Below are 21,508 nucleotides of genomic sequence, written 5' to 3'. Positions count from 1 at the left end.
CTGAAGTATTAAAGGTGATGAGAATTTTGTATTGACCGAATTATATTCACTCTCATAAATTCATAATCATAATCTTAATAGATTACATATAATTACATAATTACAACATATATATTAGAAGAGTTTCCTAATGGAAACAAATACAAAAAGAAATCTAAATAATAAATATAGATAATATTCTCATTAATTTGATGATCCTCTTGATATCTTTCTATAACATCACCACAATAGAGTCAACTTGCATTTGCTTCCATCATAGCAACTAGCAACTCGCAACTCGCATTCCTCACTCTATAAAATACCCTTACTTTTTAATCTCACTTCTTCACCAACACAAACAACCCCCCCCAACATATTACAAAAAAAGCATGCTTTTGTTGTAAACGTGATTTTTTTCATATTACTCTACTTCTTTTATTCACCAAAACCGAAAATGGTTTTAGTAGTGTTTAAGTTCGTGGTACTAATCATGTTTACCGTAGATCTAAGGATCACTCAAGCTACATCTCGTATCACTTTGCACGAGCCATCCATTGTTGATTACCACCAGCAATGGATGCTTAAATTTTCTCGAGTTTATGATAATGAATTCGAGAAACAAAGGAGGCTTGAAGTGTTCAGTAAAAACTTGAAATTCATCGAAAACTTCAACAACATGGGAAATCAAAGCTACGAGCTTGGTGTCAATGAGTTCACGGATTGGACCGAAGAGGAGTTCCTTGCCACCCACACCGGTCTTAGGGACGTTAATGTAACTTCACCATCTGAAGTGGTTGATGAGACGATGTCATCTTGGAATTGGAACGTCAGTGATGTCGTCAGCACAAGCAAAGACTGGAGAAAGGAAGGAGCTGTGACACCGGTTAAATCCCAAGGAGGATGTGGTAAGCTTGTCGTAATTGTGATTATAATATAGACAGTCACTACACATATAGCTGGTTTAAGTAGTCACTTAATGTGACAATTATACACATTTCACATGCGAAGCTTGATCCCCAAGTTAGGATTATCAATCTAAGTTTAGAGTAATTAATAACAAGATTTGTTTTGTAAATTAAGTAACCAATATATATATATATCCATGGGCAGGAGGTTGTTGGGCGTTCTCATCGATTGCAGCGGTGGAAGGTCTGACAAAGATTGCCCAAAGAAACCTTGTATCATTGTCCGAACAGCAGCTTCTAGATTGCGCCAGAGAGCATAACCAGGGTTGCAAGGGCGGAACAGTAGTCGAAGCTTTCAATTACATAATTAAAAACCGAGGCATTGCCTCAGATAATGAATACCCTTTCCATGAGAAAGAGGGCCAGTGCCAGACCAAAGCTAGACCCGCCGCAGTAATCAGAGGGTTGAGATACGTTCCAAGCAACAACGAAAGGGCGTTACTCCAAGCCGTATCAGGACAGCCTGTCTCAGTGGGCATTGCCGGGACTGCTGCCAGTTTCTTTCATTACAAAGGGGGAGTGTACAATGCGCGCGACTGTGGTATTAGCGTGAATCATGCAGTGACGTTAGTTGGGTACGGCACGAGCCCGGAAGGGATCAAGTACTGGTTGGCTAAGAACTCTTGGGGTAAGACTTGGGGAGAGAATGGTTACATTAGGCTTCGTAGAGATGTTGAGTGGCCTCAAGGCATGTGTGGTTTAGCTCAGTATGCTTCTTATCCGGTTGCGTAAACTGATTCGGTTAATTAGAGGATTTATATTGAAGTGATCATATGAAATTGTTTAGATGTTGTCTAAATCTACATCGAAACTTGAGCTTAGCCTGTAACAATCATTTATTGCTCCATATATATGTACTCTGAATTAGTTACTACACCTTGTAAGAAATACCTCTTCTCGCTTTGATGTCTTTAGCGAATAATTTAAAGAAATCGATTTTATAGTTTGTATTGAATCATATGGTGAAAACTACTTGTAAAACGGGTTATATGGAAAAACTGTTTGTTCGGAAAATACGATTCCCGATAACAAGTTTGTTGGCATGTCGGGATCTCCAACATTCTGTTGGAATTGATCACTTTAAGATAAATCTGTTTTTTTGGTGGTTTTCTCTTCATTCGATGGGAATGTTATACGTCACAACTCTGTTTTAGATTTTTTGGCCGAGTTTTGATTCCGTTGTTTTGAGTTTTTTTTTTCTTTTAAACGTTCCTTCGCTTTTTAATATTATTTTTTCATAAAATTAAATTATGTGATGTGTTTTTTTGTTTGTTTGTTTTTTTCATATTTTTCTTTTTTGACTGCTTAAATTATGTGTTATATGTTTTTTTTTTTTTTGTTTACAGGCTTTTAAATTTAAAACTATTGAATGAGAGAAAGAGAAAGAGAGAGATACAGAGGCCTTTTATAGGCCCATTTTGGAAAAAGAAAGAGAAAGATGGTGGTGAAGTATATCCCACATCGTTAGGCAGAGAGAAGATGGTGGTGAAGTATCCCTATAAAAGAAAAAGAGCTGTTAACGGTTAATAGCATGATCCTTCAGGCAAGTTGAAGGGGAAATGATGAATGGTAAAAACTCGCTTAAATTGCGAGATGAGCGTTCCACCCAAAGCCTGTTACGACTATTGGGCGCTCTCACTTTTTACACAATCTGATCCCTCGCTCTCTTTCCTCCAATAAGGATTTTTTATTTTTTTTTAGTTTCTTTGTTTCTTTATGAATCTTAAAAGTTTTAAAAAATTTTATTTTTTTAAAAAAATATAGTTTACTTTTAGGTTGCTTAACGTTAGAAAAAAAAAAAAATGTAAAATCTAAAGGAATTGAACCCAAAATATACTTTATTTTCACTCCTCTCACAGACAAGACTAATTGTGTCACTGGGAATTTCACATCGTCCCATGCCACCACCAAGAGATGAGGAAGTGCCAATATTGCATAATGATTGTATTAGAAACTTGAGCATACAGGAGATGATGTTTAACGTATGTGTGGATTTGGAAGTCCGTATCAGGTATGATGACTTTCAAGTTTAGCCTTCGATGAGGTTCAAATTAATTGACGCAGGTACCACAGTGGCGCTGAGATAGATTCCATGAACATTGACTTAATAACAAAATCAAGAATACATAACGAGAGCTAAACGAAGAAAAGAGCTAAGAGAATCATCAAATCATGTTTCTCATTGTATCTTCTGGCAAAATAATAAAAACAAGTAAAAAAGCATATCAAACAAGATTACAGATAGAGTGAGAAGAGAAAGAACGAACACTCAAGCCCGTTTGCCACTGCTAGGGTTGGACTTGGGACAGAGGTTCCAACGTCCCTTGGCACGTCGGCGCTTAATGGTCGCTCTACCACTAGTGGTCCTCATCCTCCTACGGAAACCATGAGTCCTAGCCAGAGATTTTCTTGATCTGCTTCTCTTTGTTTGACACAGAGCAGCTTTTCCAGCTCTCACCACAAGGCCTCTGCGTCTCTGGCCATTCAGTCCACCATTTTGACCGCTGAGATCAAACGCGATGGACAAACCTGAAAACGCATCAACACTATTTTGATAAATGTGACGTTATAGGTTTGGTAGTGTATCAAGCTAATAATATTGGTTCATTCAATTCACCAAAGAACTAAAACTATACAAGAGGCTTGATTAAATGAAAGGGATCCCTAAACTCTCGACCACTGGCCAGAACCAAGACTCCAGACAAATCCAAAATGACCCCAATGCATACTCCTAGGATCCCAACTAACCATAAGATCTGTTGCAGACCTGGCAAAGCTACAATCCAATGCTCAACACCTAGACTAGTAACAATGCACTAAAGTTCATGTGACACTTTGAAGCAATTTGTGCGCAAGATGCATAATCATTGAACATATATAATCACTGCTTTCAACAGACATGAGCTGGATAGATGAATGAGAAACAAAGAAAGTTAAATCGAACTAGGTTGCTTCGTAGGATCTCATAGAATTCAACAGAGGAAGGCAAACTCTAGAATGAGATGCAGCAGCTACTGTAAATGAGCTAAATACAACATTCACTTGCGGCTACAACTACATGAGCTACATTGAGGCCTAACTTGCCAAAATGTTATCTTCACTTGTTGACATTCGGAAAATTTCAGGAAAAAAAAAAAAAAAAAAAACACGGCTGCCCTCACTTCCTAATCGAATTCACCATGACAACAACTATGTTACAAAATTCCCAAATTTAAAAAAAAAAAAAAAAAAAAAAAAAAAAACAAATCTCTAAGAAATAAGTTCGAAAAGTAAGCTAGAAACAAACCCAAAGAAGACGCGAGAACCAAAAATCAAAATTGGGAGAGAAAACTGAATACATTACATTACCAAAACAACAGTACTACCATCTAAACACAAACAATACTTGATACCAATTTGAAGTATATTTTTACCAGAGAATGGCGACGCTAGGGAGAGAGGTGAAGAGAGAAACGAGCAGTGGAGAAGCTGCGAAGAAGCGGAAGAGCTAAGAGCACACTGATTCCGTCTCACTGAACCATTACGCAGAGAGATCGAAGCTGAAGGAACGCTGATTTTGCCATTGGAAGAAGGATTCCATAAACGCCACGAAGCCGAAGCTACAACGGAAGTGGATAAGGAAGCCATTGATGAAGTTCCCCCTCACTCTTCTTCTTCTTTCTCCTTATCTCCTAACCCAAATTCTTTTTTTTTTTCTCCGGTACCCTTTACATACATAGTGTAGAGACTTTATCCTCTGCGGACGCTACCACCCTAAACTTCAGCCCATTAGACCATAAAGCCCAATAACTGTTCTCTTAATCTCTTTTGTCAAGTCAGAAACAAATGTGATGGTCGATGCTATCGATTGGGAATGGGATTAGACCGGCAGACAATAAAATCAGGTTAGGTAAAAAAACCAGGTTTTGAATCGGTCTACAAAAGTAATGGAGTAGAAGTATTTTACGCGGTTTTGTGATCAAATTTTGTTTCATGTTAAGTTTCCAAACAAGCACGCTATATAATAACAGGGAACGAGAGCTAGAAGAGCCACAAAATGTTGTAATCTAAAGGATTTATATTTCTACAACTGATCACCAACATTTCTCATCAAGGGGCTTTTTTCTTAAGAGGTTTACACAAGTATTCCATCTATCTTTTGAACATCTTGGACCACATGTAGAGGATAAAGAAGAGGACGAGTGCGAAAAGAACCACGTGCATGATATGGTTGTTGCCGCTACGGATTATGCTCAGGTTCAGTTTCCTTATGTTGTTCTTCACCCCAGCTTGCGCTCTGATCAATGTCATTTGCTGTCACAGAAACAAAAACAAAACATCATTGAGGCTTCATGTTTCAGACAAGAACAGTATTATGTATAACAAGCACTTAAATTCATGGTTTTGTGCGGTCTCAAAAGAAACACTAGAACGAACTAAACATGTTAAAACACCATATTCTCTTTCACAATGATAAGCTGACATCATTGCCTGCTCCATTCACCTAATTAGCCGAGATGGAAGATATCTATCTATTCCTACCCACAAGAATTCAGACCAGATTCCGCCTATAAGTTTGAACTTATTCTAACCTCTACATTTATCAAGATTCATTGGTTTGTAAGCCATACGTTTTGATAATTCCCAAATAATGAGCACAACCATTTGAAACAAGTAAAAGGAGACAGATATTCGGATATTCTATGTAATCAGTGACTGGCCTACAACGTAAAGAATAAGTGCATGCTGCTGCTGTTCGGATTTGTTTATGATACATACGTAAAGAACTTAAGCGACAACCAACAACATACCAGTTCATCTAAGAAGTCTCTCTGAAACTTAGCTTCTGAACCAATTTCTTGAGCAATCTGCATCAAAATAAAGGATAAATGAAATAACCAAAATCATCAGGTATAAGTTATGTGCAAAATTGAAGGTAAAGACACAAGGAATTGTAGAGAATGTCGACTGAGCCCTTTCAACAAGTATGGTATAAAAGAGTAAGGAAGGAAATTTTCAATAAAAGACATCAAGTAAGTGGAGTTTCATTGGTAAGTCATCTAAACAGACTCACTGATGAGTAAATATATACATCATCGTAGTGCCCTGAACCAAAAAATAAAAAAAAAAAAATCCAAAAAGAATAACCAAAGCTGCAGCCACTTTCAAGACCAAAAAAGGGGTAACAGAAACAGAGCCATAGAGTCATTTTGCAATTGCTTAACACATACTTTCACCTCATCCCTAATCAACTGGCCATAAAACAATAACTAACAGAAAAAAAAAAACGAAGACAAATTTGCCCAGTATGATCAACTAAATGCTCAAAGAGAAGCCAAAATACTGCAGAACCATAAACACATAATCAAAAAATGTGGATAATGAGGGTTTCTCTAACGTTTTTCAATTGCCTGACTTGGCCATGGAGACCAAGGATCTCATCATCAAGGTCAGAGTGCATAGGATCAATCCTCAGCTGGATTTCCTCTGAACCTGCAGCACTCCTAGTGCTAAGCCCTTCTCTGCATACCAAACAAAACAAATACCTAGTTAGTTAGTATATACAAATCTAGAGACCCTTAAAATCCCTAGCTTTTCCACTCATCCAGATGATCCGAGTTGTATATATATAAAATCAGAATCGATTTCAAAAAAGAGGAAACTGAGAAAATAGAACAATACCTGGATCTATAAGGATCAGCGCCGCCGTATAAGGAACCACCCGCACCGCCTCTGTGAGGATTTGACGCCATCTACGCGATTTCTAAGAGATAATTTAAAAAAAAAAAAAACTAAATTCGGAATCTGCAGAGGGTTTGAAGAATCGAGATGGTATTCTCTCAGAAGAATCGAGATCGAGAAATCGTTAATCAAAAGAACAGAACACAATCAGAGGGGAAATTTCGAGAAACGAAAAGTGTAAATCCGACGATCGATGAAACGAAGCTGGCGGGGGATGATGGTTTCTCTTCGGTTCAATGATAAAAGGACCGTCAGTATACACGTGGCGTTGTCATATTGGCCAGTCTTCGTCATATTTTTCAAGTTTATAACAATGTCAGTTTCGTTGTAATATTCCGTTCTCTGTTTACTTTCGCTTATGGGCTTTTAATTACGCTTTAATAACACAAGACATGTAAAATGTTTTTTTGTTTTGCATTTTGGTCTTGTATTTGTATTGTACTGTACATCGTCGTTAACATGTGTTTTGCTTGAAGGTGAGAGTTTTTAGTGGAGTATCAAACACTTGACTAATTAGACAATTGGTTTTGCTTAATACGATTTTAAGATGAAATGATCCCTACTTTGCCTCTTGGTGTCGCAGCCCTCCTATAGTATAACAAAAACCTGGTGGGGTTTTTGGGTAAAAGAGAGATCTTTCTGGTGTGGCAATGGAGGAACAGAGAAGGGTTTCTTCTGGGGTTGCGTCATCGAGTTCTCAGGTTTGGTTCTTCCTTCCCCCCCCCCCCCCCCCCCCCGATGACTTCTTACATTTTTTTGGCTCTTCGTCCAAAACTTGCTTATTTTTGCGATTTGTTAATGGGTTTTGTGTTGTTGGTCTCTGGGGTTTATCCCAAATTTTTCAGACTTCGGGGGAGAAGGACAATTGTGAGTTAAGAGGAGGACAAGTAACAGAGCCTTCCCTTTCATCAATTCCTGTTGGTGAAAAAGCAAGTCCTTCTCAGTTCTGTAGCAGTGCAGCGGCGGGGTCATCGGGTGAGTTATATTCGATGCGGCGAAAGCCACTAAAGTATAAGAGCAAAGGTGATGACGAAGTCCCTAGGAAAGAACAACAGCTGGAGCTGATAGATAATGTTACCGCACCAACTCCAAGTGGTTTGCTGACTGGATTGAAACCGGGAATCATTAACCATGTCAGGACTAAGAGACAGGTCTTCTCAATTCTTGAATCTCTGATTCGAAATGCTAATGACGATGCTACCATGGGGGAAACACATACCAATTTGAATGTCAAAGGTATCTATTGTTCTCATTTTACCTTGTTATTAAGATACCAATGTTAGCCAATACGAGGACTTTCACAATCAATGTTTTATCATTCTGTTGACCTTGGAATTTCAGAGTCTATCAGACAAGATAGTGCATTTCCCTTTAAGTTACCATTCACCGGGGTGTCTGCTAATGCCAATTCCATTACAAACCTAGAACAAGCCACATCTCTTGCTGTTGAAGGTCAGTACCTTTCATCTTGTTTCAGATGGCCTCGAGTAAACTTTTTTGATCTTCTGAATATGTCTGAAGTAGTGAGTGGTTAAGTCCCACTGAGAAAAATGAAGACTTTTGTCAATAAGGTTTCTTTTTTCTTTTGTTTGTGTGCAGGAAGAAAGCAAATGGATCAGAAATTGCTTCTCATTATCGAGAGGATCATAGCAGAAAAAAAGGCGCTAGAGAAAAAATTCACCGAGATGGAGAAGCTGGATTCAATATTGGAAGCAAATTTTTTTGATGAAGCAGAGAATAAGCTACTACTCATGGTCAGTATTGATACATAAGAAACATTCAGTCGGTGCATTTATCCTTTTCGATTACCATTTCATATTTTCTTGCTTTGGCAGAATGATGATATGAACATTTCAGTCCAGATATGAAATGGTAATCGAAAAGGATAAGGTATGAACATTTTTCCTTGATTTCATAATTAACTATGAAATATACCTTATGCTTTTCAGTCCAGAATGATGATATGAACATTCAGTCGGGAAGCCTGACGAACGCCTGTTAAAACGTCTAGAAAAGCATAAGGTATATTTCATAGTTAATTCCATAATCAAGGAAAAATGCCTTCCCTTATTTATGTCTTGAGTTTGAACCTCTCTCCTTAAACTTCAGATGGAGGCAAAAGAGGTTTTGAACAAGTTTAGTCAGTTTGAGAAGCACCTAGAGACCAAACAGGTACTGGAAATGAAGAACCTAGACCTAGTACGCCAAAGCAATGACATGCAAGCAGCGCGGAAAGTATTTATTGAGGTACATCTTTTTCATGCACTTCCTTTTTGTAACAAAATAATCCTAAATAATTGTTTTTTTTATTACGTTTCTGAAATGGCATTTACTTGATCAAACACTATAGTTTATTGGATATCTTCAATTTGCAATTACAGCTCCCAAGTTGTATGAACTGGTTGTTGATGTAAGACTCGATGATAAAATTGACAGAGACTTATTCCATTATATTGTCTATTAATACGTTGCTGCATGTACGAATGAATATAAGGTGGACCAACCTGCTAGTGATGTGATTAAGTTGTTTCATATATGTTGTTTACGGTTTGAAAAGCTCTTTTCTTCAGGGTTGGCCTGAGTTGGATGCTCAAACCGATATCGGGATAAAACTGATGGGAAAACTTGATGAGAAGCCCTTCCTGAATGTTTGCAAGAAGAAATATTCTGCACATAAAGCTACGGCTAAAGCTGCTACCCTTTGCTCTAGATGGCAGGAGAAGCTCAAGGATTCAGCATGGCATCCGTTTAAAAGGGAAGGAACCGGGGACAAAGCAAAAGTATGTTCTCTAACACTGTCACTATCCCACTTTGCAAGTCTTTTATCTCATGGATTGATTGTTAGTGTCTGGTCTTTCTTTGTCTACCCTTCTGCACCAATGGTTAATCAAATACAAAGGAAAAACCTGTGAATGTGATACTTCATACTTGCATCTATATGTTGGATAAGAGGGAGAAAAGACTGGTGGAACTTCCTGTGAGTGTTAGCAGTAATGGAGGTACTTTGTTTTGGTTACAGGAAGTGGTAGACGAAGAGGATGAGCAGTTGAAAAAGCTTAAAGGAGAGTGGGGGGAAGAGGTACATAAGGCAGTTAAAACAGTACTCGAGGAGATGAATGAGTATAATGCAAGTGGAATCCGAGAACTTTGGAACTTCAAAGAAGAAAGGAAAGCAACACTTCAGGAAGTGATTGAATTTATTTCGAACAACATCAAATAACGCAGAAGAATCTGAAAGGTGTGCTATATCTTCGGCAGTTAATATAGAGCTAACTTATGTAATGTGCTGGTTTAAATTTACATACGCTGCACAACCTTTGACCGAGGATTAGAAATTCGGGTCGTGGTCTTTCTACTCATGTTTTGGTATTGGCATAAATATTCTAGGTACCATAATCGTTTATATATCAATATTCTAGGTACCATAACCATTTATTTTGGTTTTACACAGTTACATCCCTCGGTTTTGACATTACACGGTTACATGCTGACATGAAAGATAGATCAATCCCCCACTTGTACTGTAGTGGTAACTCATCAGTTCTCACGTATGGTAGTCCTGACTTGTTGTTTCTAGGTGGTTGATCGGGGTAATTAAGTTGTCTTTGTATTAGCTTTGGCTTTTGCGTAGGATCAATCAAGGCGGTCCACGAATTTGACATCTAGGACAAAAACGAAAATTTAGAGTCTTAATCACTTGAATTATTGTGAAGGTAATTGTAACTTTTTATAAACAAATAATCTTAAATAGACATTTTCAAAGATTTGGACTTTTATTTGTTGTTTCTATTAAAATAAGGTTTGAATTTTCTAACTAATGAGCAGTTGTCCCTTATACACTTATCTAAAGACTAAACGAATGGTTTGTGTCCTGTGCCATCAGACTCGTGTTTGTCCTATGTGTTTTGATTTCTTCTGACATTGAGTGTATTATTTATTCAGACGGTCCATGTTACGTTGGAGTATCTCATATTAGTCATATATTCAAACGTCTGACCTGCCAGTTCCTCCATCGTATTTTTTACGTGCGTTGTGTCTTTATTTGTTTCCTGAAAGCAGAATTATTGTACCCATACTTTTAGCAATGGTAAGAAAAAACTTCACCAACAATAGTTCAACAAGGAAACGTTCAAAAATTATGAACACAAATTAATTTGCTAATGGAAAGCTAGTAATTAAACTTTCAAACATACAAGGTTGTCTATAACGAATGTGCATCTATTTCAAACGCATTTCTCAATTATTGGAAAATTTTTACACGGATATATATATATATGTTTCCTTTCTACAACATAAGCTTTTGGTTATGGCTGTCACTGTGAGTCTGTGAGCAAATGAACATTTGTGATACGAATGTATTAACTAGATGAAGTACTCAAGTAAACAGAAACAAAAGAAGAGTTGATATCTTGTAAAATCGACCGACAGGTCCATGATGATGTAACTGAAAAAGAGAGGTATTGTCATATATGGTGTCACCACTAAGCAACAAAGAGACGTACATTAGCATATTGTTGATGTATTGTAAATTTGTAAGTTGGTTAATAAAGCCCACCACTACTACAGTACTTCACAAATCACAACTAGGTTGACTTTTCGTTTCCTGTATTCGATTTGTCATCATTATTATCTCCCAAGCTTTAGTCCACTGATGAGTAGTGGTATATAAAATCCAAAAATATCAAATTATACAAACGAACATTATAATACTTTTCAATTCTTCTATTTTTATTTGGAGTGCAAAAAAAAATATATATATTCTTGAACTGTTATGTATATAATATGACCGTACGTACTACGCTAACCAAAGCTTTCACTAGCCCACATACCCGAGTTTAATTTCTAAAAATATATCGAACACTCTATAGATTTATTTTCAATATAATCATTCTTGAAATATCATTAAACTGATGAATGAAGATTCTTGAACTACCCACTCTCATTCATATAAGCACATTTGTGATATTTTTGCGTGTATTTTTTTTGGATTCCTAAATATCATCGTTTTTTTTTAAAGCAAAGATTTTTAAGTTAGATAGTTGTTCATCTATCAATTGTCAACTGGATAGTTAAATAATTGACAGTTGAAGGAAAGAGGAACTGCGGAGCGAAGTTTGTTCCACATTTGTTAATTGATACACTCTACAAGCCACACTTGGAATAGCATAATTATCTATATAATATATAAAAAGATAACTATAAAATCATTGTCTAAATAAAGACATATCTTATCTAAATAACCAGTATGTACATTTAGCACAGCAGCCAATCTGGAATGACAAGTAATCTCTCTCGTACGTACGTGAACGTGACTATCTTTCTAGTTGTATAATTAATTATGCATAACAGTGGCCATATATTTTTTTGTGTATAACAATATCTTGTATATTATCTACTTCGGATATGCACAATTCTCTAGTTGTATAAAAAAATTCTATTATTTTACCAATATTATTAAATATATAATAAGATCTTTCAAACTTCTCTATATCTCTTTGATTTATTTATCTATAGATTTTATATGGTTCTTTCAGTTTAAGGTCTAGGATTAATATATCAAACATCCTTATTTTTATGAAAACATTATGATTTATTTTATGTTATGAAACCAATATGATTTATTTATGTTCTTTTTTTGGTAGGAAGAGGGAGCCTCCCTAACTTTATTCAGAACATATAAAATTACAATCTAAATTGTCTTGGGAACATAGTTCCACTAACATTCTCAAGCAAACAAAACTTGACACAATCTGGAACAGACTCCAACAAATGAAAACCGAAAGATAAAGAAAAAGCATAGTTCGCTAATCCGTCAGCAAGACGATTAGCTTCCCTATGGACGTGCGATATACGGACTATCCAGTCCCTTGATAAAAAGTCGTGGGACAGGCGTACTAGGAAAGACAATGGATGAGCATCACTGATCCCTGCTTGAAGAAAGTCAATCACCATCTCTGAATCTAGCTCAAGTTCCAACCGCGGTATCCGCCGCTCACAAGCAATATACAAACCGTAATATACTCCCCATAATAATTTATGGATTGCGCTTTCTGTATATAATTTACATTAAAACACAACTAAATTTTTCGTTGTCACATCCATTTGACAGTTGTTGTACCAATTGCATATATCACTTAGCATTAATCTTTTAATCATTTTTTGTGTGATCAAAATCCGAAGCTGAGATCTAAACTAACTATTAGAGTATGTATTCGCTAAAAAAATCAAATTTTTTGTAGTGGCTCTGAAAAAGTATGTCTAATGACAATGGATCCATGACCTAAATGATCCATTAACTACATTTCACGCGCATGAACAAAGCTTTTGTTGAATCCACCACCCTGACATCTCCACTGAAATCTCTAACTCTAAACCACATAATAAAATCTTATAGAGAACAATAAGAAAAAAACTATCACTTCGTCCAAATTTTTGTTTTTTGCTTTTGGCAAAGTCCAACTTTATGATTTGTGTTCTATATTAGAAGGAAAAAGAAAGAAGATGTTACTTAATCGATCGAGTATATTGTAATATCAAAATATATAAAATAGTTGTATTAGTGGATACGGAACTTGGGTAAGCATTACCTAGAAGCAACGTTGGCCACCAAACAAAAGCTCCACTCATTGGAGCAACGTGTGTGGAACCCAATAAACGAGCCTCATGAGACCCCAAAATGGCCTATCTATTTTAGTTGACCAATATGGTTCAGACCTGCATGGTGCGGTGCGGTGCACTCGTAGGGAGATATGTGTGTGTATGTGATTTTGTTTTTGTCAACATACATATTCATGTTAGTTAAATTATATTATAGAAATAGTTAGGTTAGCTAAATTTGAAGAACAAAAATTTACAAGACAAAAAATCAGAAGAGCGAGATCTCTATCACTATATGCACGAAAATGTAAGATTTCTATGGTTTGTAAAATTTTATCTTACTTTATTTCTCTCGAGTTCATATTTCATACAATCGCTCTCGATTAATAAACTATAGAACGCAAATATTCAAATATAACAAAATAACCTTGAAATTTATTAGAATCAGTTGCTATGTAGGGATAACAGCCGATTCTATATTGGTTTAAATTATAATTAGCAATAGGAAAACAATAAATTGCTAAAATAATTATTTGACGATGATAATTTCATCAATTAACGTGATATTATATTCATCATGCTTTTATACGACATCATTTTTGTGATCTTTGACCACTTAATCATAATAAGTTAACAAGTACCACACAAATCCTTATAAAAAAAAACTTAACAAAACCCTATGGTTCAGGGCAACAACTTCGAATTCATGTTTTCAATATGTAGCCCGGTGATTTTAACAAAAGCCTATTAAGACCACATAGTTATTTTTGTCCGTTATATAAACTAGAAAAGTCTCACGAGAGCCGCCGTCCGTGACACAGAGAGACAAACAATAGTACGAACTCTTAATTCTTGTAAATCTTTTTCGAGAACTAAATATTCCAAGTACTTTGCAACAAATAACGTAGACAAAATAGATAAAATTATCCAAATTCCCCTACGTGTCAACTTTTGCAAGCACTTGCTTTGAAGGTTCCTTCACAATCTCTCGTTCACAAATAGAAAAAGAAATAAAAAGCCAAAATCCTATCGAAAATATCATAAAATAGCTAGGAAATACCAAAGTTGAAAACATTGCTTGAAGATGACAGTCGAGATGATTCGGCAATATAAAATATTATGATTGTTAGCAGGGGAATGATTGGTTGCATTGGTACAATTTTTATAGTTGCTTGACAGCAAAGAAATTATTTGGTCTTTTTTTTTTCCTTTCTAGAAAACACATTGTCTAATGTACATAGCTAGTGAACTCAGGAAAGAGAGAATGTTATTTAGAACAAAATCAATCAGAAGATCATATGACTGATTAATAACTAATATTTACTCAATCACCTCTTAAATAATGGAGTCCAGTATAAACCTGTATCATCCGACAGTATCACTTCTTAATGTATATAGAATCGATTGCATGTTAAGATTATTTCTACACGTAATAACAGTATAGTAAGATTATTTTCCCGTATACATATAAGGTAATTTTTTTTTTTGTATATGCGAAATTCATCACATTATTTATTTATCGCCATACTGGAAACAAAACAAAACTAAGCATTGTGTTTTAAGAAAAAAAAACGAAGAAACAGCCAACTAATATTACCTGTCTTGTACTGTCTCAAATCTTGTATATAATTTTTAATGTTTGTGACACAAAATAAAGTAATCTGATCTCACAGCAGATGGCGTAGAAGCATGTGAAGATTGATGAAAAATGATTAAGTTGTTCCCGTGACCTGCAGACCAACGGAATGTCCACGGTCCATGTAAACCTTTTTCGTCGTTCGTGGAATCGTACCCCAAGTAAATACTCTACTCTTTTTTTTCTTAAGTCAAATATATATATACTTTGTTTTCTCGTCAGACATTAATAGATTAATATAGAAAACTTTGATTCAACAATTTATGGAAGAGTAATGATGCGAAATAGACTTGATGTCCGATTTTATAGTAAGTGGGATAAACTTATACTATATGAATTGCATACACAACATATTCATTTAGTGAGTCTAATTAAAAGTACACAGCTTAATATGAACTGACCCTATAATATAGTTACATGTCTAATGGTAAAGTTTGACATCATAACTATGATTAGGCCTCAATTTCACATGATTGGGTTTTAGCTATTTATCAATTATTACATCTAATACTATATCTTCAATTCTAAAAACAAGTTAATAATCTATGATTATTAAACTTGTTTATTTTATGAACTCATTCAAATTTTGCGATCTAAGGTCTTATATGAAGTATGAACAATCTACCAACAAATAATTCAGGGTAGAAAAAGTATTATAATCTTTCGACAACTAAGACTTTGTTTAAAATTTATTTTAACTCCGACGGAACAAAATTGAACGTAGTCTTAAGAAATAAGTATATATAATGATTTTTGTGTAAATTTTAGTATTTTTAAAAGGTATTTAATGATTTGACTATTAATCCAGACTGTTATCATGAAGTTGGCTAGACATTTACGTAATGCTAAATTGTTGGGTTTTCTTAATCATCTTTTAAATTGTCGAAATGTTCTCTGTGTAGTCGTATAAAAAATCCTTACAGTAACAAGTTGTTTAAAAAGATACAGTATATAGATAGTTGCTAGAATTTGTTTTTTTAGATTCCCTAGGAAGACAAAGCCTGCACCACTTTCCACTCATGAGTCTTTCCCATATCCTTCCATGATCTTTCTCTCTGCCATAGACATACCATACACATGTATTATGCATAATGTACAACATACTACACTACCCAACATACGTGTTTTCTTCATGTGACTTGTGAACCCACGACGGTGAAAACTCACATTTGTCCTCTACTCTATAAAGTGATTCTGTCTTTTTAAACAATTGAACCAAAAAGTTTAACATGAACTGTCTCCGACCGCCGATTATAATTTTTTTTATAAAATGCACTCTCGTTACCGACTTTTTATTAGATCCGGATTATCTTTTGTTCATTATCATCACTAGCGAAAGCTTGTTTACATCGACATTTAGTTACATGACTAGTCTTTTGATTAAATATTACCAAACATAGATACATTGTATGTACCTAATTAGCTTATGTTAATTACTCTGCATTCGTCTCATATTAAGTAACACTTACAGCGCTGATTTAAGACTAAAACTAACAATGAGATGGACTTAACACCTTTCGGATGTCAATTTATTAATGTCGCTCTCTACAAAAACAAAGGATTACATTCTGTTGCTTAACAAGACACCAACTACATAATGCAAGTTTCTTCAAGCAACCTATTTTTCCCACCAAAAAAAAAAGAAAAAAAAAAGAACATTATAAACTTACGCCAAGCCATATATAGTAAAGATTGAAATATCAAAAATTTACATTATAGATGCATAATTTTAATCACAAAAATAGATTGCATAATTTTATTCTACTAAAGCTCTAACATAACTCATAAGGCTAAAGATCTTAATAGTTAGATATCCCGATTTCACCGAAACATAAGTGACTGAGTAGTCCATGTCAAACGTTTGTACACGGTAAACTCGAACCCAAAACTATAACAACTTTACGTCCTTAGCATTAGGAGCCGAGTAATATCGACTTAATTGTCAAATTGTGTACACTAAAATATAAATATTTATTTATCTTCACATTAAACCAAAAAAATATATATTTATTTAAAGCACATTAAGAAATATGTATACATATTTGTAAAATATATAAATATCTATATATATACATATTTTTGTAAAATATATATTTATTCGTAATAATATACTATATGTATATGCATATACATATATATACAGACAAATGTGTATAAAAGCTTGAACCCATCAACAAGCTTCCTCACAAAAACCCAAAACCTTAGATAGTATTATTTGTTTCATAAAAAAAAAGATGGGTTCCAAACTCATCTCTCTCTTTCTTCTTTTTCTTCCACTTCTAACAGTCACAATCTTGTCGGGAGCCGAGGAGGCCTTTGCTTCGGACAAGACAGTACTCCTTGTGAACGGCCACAACAGCACGGCTGGTTCCGGCGACGGTGGGATGTCGTCACTGAGAGGGAAGAAGCAGAGAAGAGCATCAGGATGTAACTTGTTCCAAGGCCGATGGGTGTTCGATGCTTCTTACCCTTTCTACGATTCGTCCACGTGTCCTTTCATCGACGGCGAGTTTGACTGTCTCAAGTTCGGCCGACCAGACAAACAGTTCCTCAAGTACTCTTGGCAACCTGAGTCTTGCGCCATACCAAGGTTTCTACTCTATACACATAATTTACTATTAAAGTTCACTCTCTCTATATGTTTACAATAGCTCAAAATGTTTTAACTAAACAGTAAAATTGGGAAAAACCACAAGAATTTGTTGGAGGATATTTCGAAAATCTCACAATCTTTGCATGATATAGCACAATAATTATTATTTCAAAATGTGTTTTTTCCTATATATATATACATATTATATATTGTATAATTAACTAGAAGTTGGTGTTGATAATATGTACTTATGTTTAAAGAAACGTGGGTTCTTTTCACAAATGAAAAGGATTGTTTATATTACTATTATAATAAAAGTAATTAAGTGGATTCTGTGATATCAAGAATAGAGAAAAGAGAGATACCATCAAGGCATCAACTTATGTTAAACTAAATTAATTTATACGTAAAAAATGCACGATGATGAATTGTTAATTACGTAATTATAGGTTCGACGGTGCGGCGTTTCTGAGGAAATACAGAGGGAAGCGAATCATGTTCGTAGGAGACTCACTGAGTCTAAACATGTGGGAATCGTTGGGCTGTATGATCCATGCGTCGGTACCAAACGCCAAGACCACTTTTACCAAGCGTACCCCACTCTCTTCTCTCACTTTCCAGGTCTCTTTCATTCCTTAAAAAAAAAGTTATATATAAATAATCTGTGTTCTTTGGATAAAAACAAAATCTAATTATCAAACCTCACGACGAATAGTTGTCATTAACGTAAAATTGAACTGGCTGTCATTAATATTGAATGGTATTAGTCACGGACTATATAATATAATTCGTCATTTAAGAAAGAATTGAAAAAGCTGTTTTAGTGCTAATAATGCTTATTAAACATATGGTTGTTGGTGATCACATCCACTTGCTTATTATCTTTTAAAAACTTTGTTGAATTATTTGATTCTTCAGCTACTAATTTTGATTATGAGAAAAGTGACGCATAGGGGGAGTATTATTATTAAGTATAGAAAGATTCGATAGAACACTATAAATTTTTCTTAGGGATTTCTTGCAAACTTTGATATGTTTTTCCTTCATTCGAAAGCTATTTTTTATCTTTACCAGAATTGTGCAAAGTCCTTTATCACATTACGAAACTGAAAACAATATGAAATGACTAGTCTACTTCACTTGATATGGACCTCCAAACTCTTTTTATATTTATTTATTTATAAATTAAAAAATATAATTCGTACACTATTTTCTTACCACTATGCTATGAAATTTTGTCTCTTTTTATTTGTTCATGGTATTACTTTTAATAATTCAAAAATGTTTTACCAAAAATAACAATGAAAACAAATGAAAAAGGTACACTAAAACAACTCCAACAGTCCAACTTGTTCTTTATTGTTCCCTCTGTCTACTTTATACTACTATTCTCTTTGTTAAGAGAAACCTTTTTTCTTTCATTTAATAACTCTCTTCTTTGTAATGGAAATTATATATTTTGAATAGTCTATTATAAAATCTTGAATCTGGTTGCTTTGCTATTGTTATATAAAACTACAGGAATATGGTGTGACGTTGAATCTATATAGAACACCGTACATAGTGGATATAGCGAAAGAGAGAGTAGGGCGTGTGCTTAACCTTGGTGCCATTGATGGAGGTGCGGATGTTTGGAAAAACACGGACGTTCTTGTTTTCAACTCTTGGCATTGGTGGACTCATAAAGGCCAATCTCAAGGGTCCGTGCCATAAATATAAACAACCTATTTCATCTAAATCTACTGCTTTATTATAACTCAATGATAATCGTTAATTGGTTTTATTTTAGTTTTCTTTTATCTTTAATCTGTATTTATTTATCTTTTGTTGTTATATGAATTTAGGTGGGACTATATTCGAGATGGGTCGTCTTTGGTGAGGGACATGAACCGTCTTGATGCTTTCTATAAAGGACTTAGCACTTGGGCACGATGGGTTGATCAAAACGTCGACACAACAAAAACTCGAGTTTTCTTCCAAGGAATTTCGCCCACCCATTACGAGTAAGTCCACTAAAGTTGCGATGGTTTCAAACGAAAGAAACGATCGAGATCTAATTATGTCACATTGTTTTGCGGTTTGAGAAAAGAAATTTCAAAAAACTAATGTGTTTTTCTTGTGGGTGACAGGGGAAGGGAATGGAACGAGCCAAGGAAGAGTTGTAGTGGGCAAATGCAACCGTTAGGTGGATCAAGTTACCCAAGTGGTCAGCCACCAGCTGCAGGAGTTGTATCCAAAGTATTGAGTTCAATGAAAAAGCCAGTGTTCTTGCTTGACATCACCACATTGTCTCAGTTGAGAAAAGATGCTCATCCATCTTCTTATGGTGGCGATGGAGGAACAGATTGCAGCCATTGGTGCCTCCCCGGGTTGCCTGATACATGGAACCAACTTCTCTACGCAGCGCTTTCCATGTGAAAGTGTTTTAAGAATTATAAAGAAAGTCAAAACAAAACACCTTAATTCTGTAAATTACAATTCTTAGAGGTGCAAAAAAGAATCTGACAGTTTCCTTTGGAGAGGAGTTTTACGTGAAGAAGACTACAACTACTAGATGCATAAAGAAGATGAAGGATTGTAAAGCGCCTATTATTTGTCGTGTGGGAGAAACAAAACAATAAAATCTTAAAACCGTCTTAGTAGTGTGATATTGTTGTGTGATGATGCATCATTAGAAACAGATTAATAACAAAAGAGACATTCTCATTATAAGAGGAAAGCTGTTCTGTAAGACTACCACAAACTGACAAACAGAGATGACCATGAAGAACCCTAGATTAACACTTGATTTCACTAAGTCTAAGAGCAGTTCTGATTTGGGGGAAAACATTGAGATCACCTTCAAAATTTGAATCCTTTTTGCAAGAGGATTTGAACGCAGCTCATCTTCTCAATCTCTTTGTCTTCGTCTTCTTCTTCCTCTGTGTTCTTCGAATTCATAACTATGGCTTTTACAACATCCCTCAAAGGAATCTTAAGTTTCTTCTTCCCAAACCTCTCATCATCTCTAGAAACATCCCTCAGCTTCTCCGCCGCGACCTCGACGGTCGGATCTGTAGCATTCTCCTCCTCCTCCGTGCTTTCCACCGGGGAGACGAATCGAATCGCTTCACTCTCCACTGCAACCTCCTCATCAAATCCCGAACCTATCACACTATCCGTCTCTGAATCATCGGACGACGCAGGGTGAGATGCGGTTCCGTCGTTTAACGGCGGCTGCGAGACTCCGACGGAGGGATCGGAATCTGGAGGTGGTTGACCTGGTACGGCGAAGCCACATCTCTGTAGATAAACCTCCTGAGACGCAGATACATCGAAGATCGAACTAATCTTCTTATTCCCTTTCATTTCGTTCTCTCTGCAAATCTTGTTTTTTACTGTTTCATATGTATACTTAACCTTTAAAAGCTATAGAACTTTTTTAGGTTTTAAGGAGGGAAAAATTTCCCGCTCATTTTACAATGAACACGCACTACACTAAAATGCTACATCCAGTTAAGAAAGTCGAAAGAGTAGGCCTGGAGATAAAAACCATACCCGAATATCCAATCCGGAATCTGATCCAAAAAACCGGATTCGGGTTGGGTACGGGTTTGCCTATAAAACCTTATTGGATTCTATTTTTTAATATCCGTGAGTTCGAGTTAGGGTCGGTTAATACCCGATACCCGTTTGGGTACCCATTAAATCCGAACATATAAACATATTTATAATATTTATCATTAATATAATACAATTACCCCAAAATTATGATTATAATTTAGTTTTATACCTAAAAAAATAATCAAAATATCTAAAATATTTTGTTATGTAAGTCAAAATTTAACTAAATTTATTTAAATTTAATTATATTTTTTCGGGTACCCGGTAGTTCGGGTACTAATCGGGTTCTAAAATTTGTAACCCAAACCGACCCGAAACCGATAGTACCCAAACCGAACCGAACCCATATATCTAAAAATACCCAATGGGTTCTATTTTTCTAAACCCGTTTACCCGAACCCGAATGGGTAATAC

At 35.4% G+C, this 21,508-nt stretch overlaps 6 protein-coding genes and 1 non-coding gene across 12 annotated transcripts; 4 read left to right on the top strand and 3 right to left on the bottom strand.

Moving 5' to 3' along the window:
* Positions 1-284: 284 nt before the first annotated feature.
* Positions 285-1,791, top strand: LOC104741500 (senescence-specific cysteine protease SAG39-like). The gene is made up of 2 exons (XM_010462380.2): positions 285-884; positions 1,090-1,791. The coding sequence occupies exons 1-2, from the start codon at positions 434-436 to the stop codon at positions 1,674-1,676; spliced, it is 1,038 nt and encodes a 345-aa protein (XP_010460682.1). The 5' UTR covers positions 285-433; the 3' UTR covers positions 1,677-1,791.
* A 707-nt stretch (positions 1,792-2,498) lies between these two features.
* LOC147928152 (small nucleolar RNA Z279/snoR105/snoR108) lies at positions 2,499-2,603 on the top strand. The gene has a single exon (XR_015581193.1). It is a non-coding gene; the product is annotated as a small nucleolar RNA Z279/snoR105/snoR108 (small nucleolar RNA).
* Positions 2,604-3,030: 427 nt separating this feature from the next.
* LOC104741499 (large ribosomal subunit protein bL34c) lies at positions 3,031-4,699 on the bottom strand. The gene is made up of 2 exons (XM_010462377.3): positions 4,358-4,699; positions 3,031-3,473 (listed from the first exon to the last, which is right to left on the bottom strand). The coding sequence occupies exons 1-2, from the start codon at positions 4,569-4,571 to the stop codon at positions 3,214-3,216; spliced, it is 474 nt and encodes a 157-aa protein (XP_010460679.2). The 5' UTR covers positions 4,572-4,699; the 3' UTR covers positions 3,031-3,213.
* Positions 4,700-4,894: 195 nt separating this feature from the next.
* Positions 4,895-7,006, bottom strand: LOC104741498 (bet1-like protein At4g14600). Its single transcript, XM_010462376.3, has 4 exons — positions 6,606-7,006; positions 6,322-6,445; positions 5,735-5,791; positions 4,895-5,237 (listed from the first exon to the last, which is right to left on the bottom strand). Exons 1-4 carry the CDS (start codon positions 6,674-6,676, stop codon positions 5,076-5,078), a joined length of 414 nt encoding a protein of 137 aa, XP_010460678.1. The 5' UTR covers positions 6,677-7,006; the 3' UTR covers positions 4,895-5,075.
* On the top strand, positions 6,993-10,115 carry LOC104741496 (factor of DNA methylation 1). 6 transcript variants are annotated; one of them, XR_015580661.1, is made up of 10 exons: positions 7,003-7,141; positions 7,249-7,366; positions 7,511-7,901; positions 8,007-8,117; positions 8,265-8,419; positions 8,501-8,537; positions 8,615-8,687; positions 8,775-8,912; positions 9,236-9,445; positions 9,685-10,115. XR_015580661.1 is itself a non-coding variant. In XM_010462375.3 (8 exons), exons 2-8 carry the CDS (start codon positions 7,316-7,318, stop codon positions 9,883-9,885), a joined length of 1,257 nt encoding a protein of 418 aa, XP_010460677.1. In that variant the 5' UTR covers positions 6,993-7,141; positions 7,249-7,315; the 3' UTR covers positions 9,886-10,115. The 6 variants fall into 6 exon arrangements, 1 of the variants encoding a protein (XP_010460677.1); XR_015580662.1 differs by lacking the exon at positions 8,501-8,537 and having other exon boundaries at positions 6,993-7,141; XR_015580658.1 differs by having other exon boundaries at positions 8,501-8,687.
* Positions 10,116-16,824: 6,709 nt separating this feature from the next.
* Positions 16,825-20,203, top strand: LOC104741494 (protein trichome birefringence-like 38). The gene is made up of 5 exons (XM_010462372.2): positions 16,825-17,488; positions 17,941-18,112; positions 19,013-19,191; positions 19,336-19,494; positions 19,621-20,203. The coding sequence occupies exons 1-5, from the start codon at positions 17,133-17,135 to the stop codon at positions 19,907-19,909; spliced, it is 1,155 nt and encodes a 384-aa protein (XP_010460674.1). The 5' UTR covers positions 16,825-17,132; the 3' UTR covers positions 19,910-20,203.
* LOC104741495 (uncharacterized) lies at positions 20,174-20,839 on the bottom strand. Its single transcript, XM_010462373.3, has one exon. It carries the CDS (start codon positions 20,837-20,839, stop codon positions 20,333-20,335), a length of 507 nt encoding a protein of 168 aa, XP_010460675.1. The 3' UTR covers positions 20,174-20,332.
* Between the last annotated feature and the right edge of the window lie 669 nt (positions 20,840-21,508).

This window comes from Camelina sativa, chromosome 14 (assembly GCF_030686135.1).
Source record: "Camelina sativa cultivar CO46 ecotype springtype chromosome 14, ASM3068613v1".
NCBI lineage: Eukaryota > Viridiplantae > Streptophyta > Magnoliopsida > Brassicales > Brassicaceae > Camelina > Camelina sativa.
Note: the sequence above shows the minus strand (reverse complement) of the source record. Positions and strands in the feature narration are given on the sequence as shown.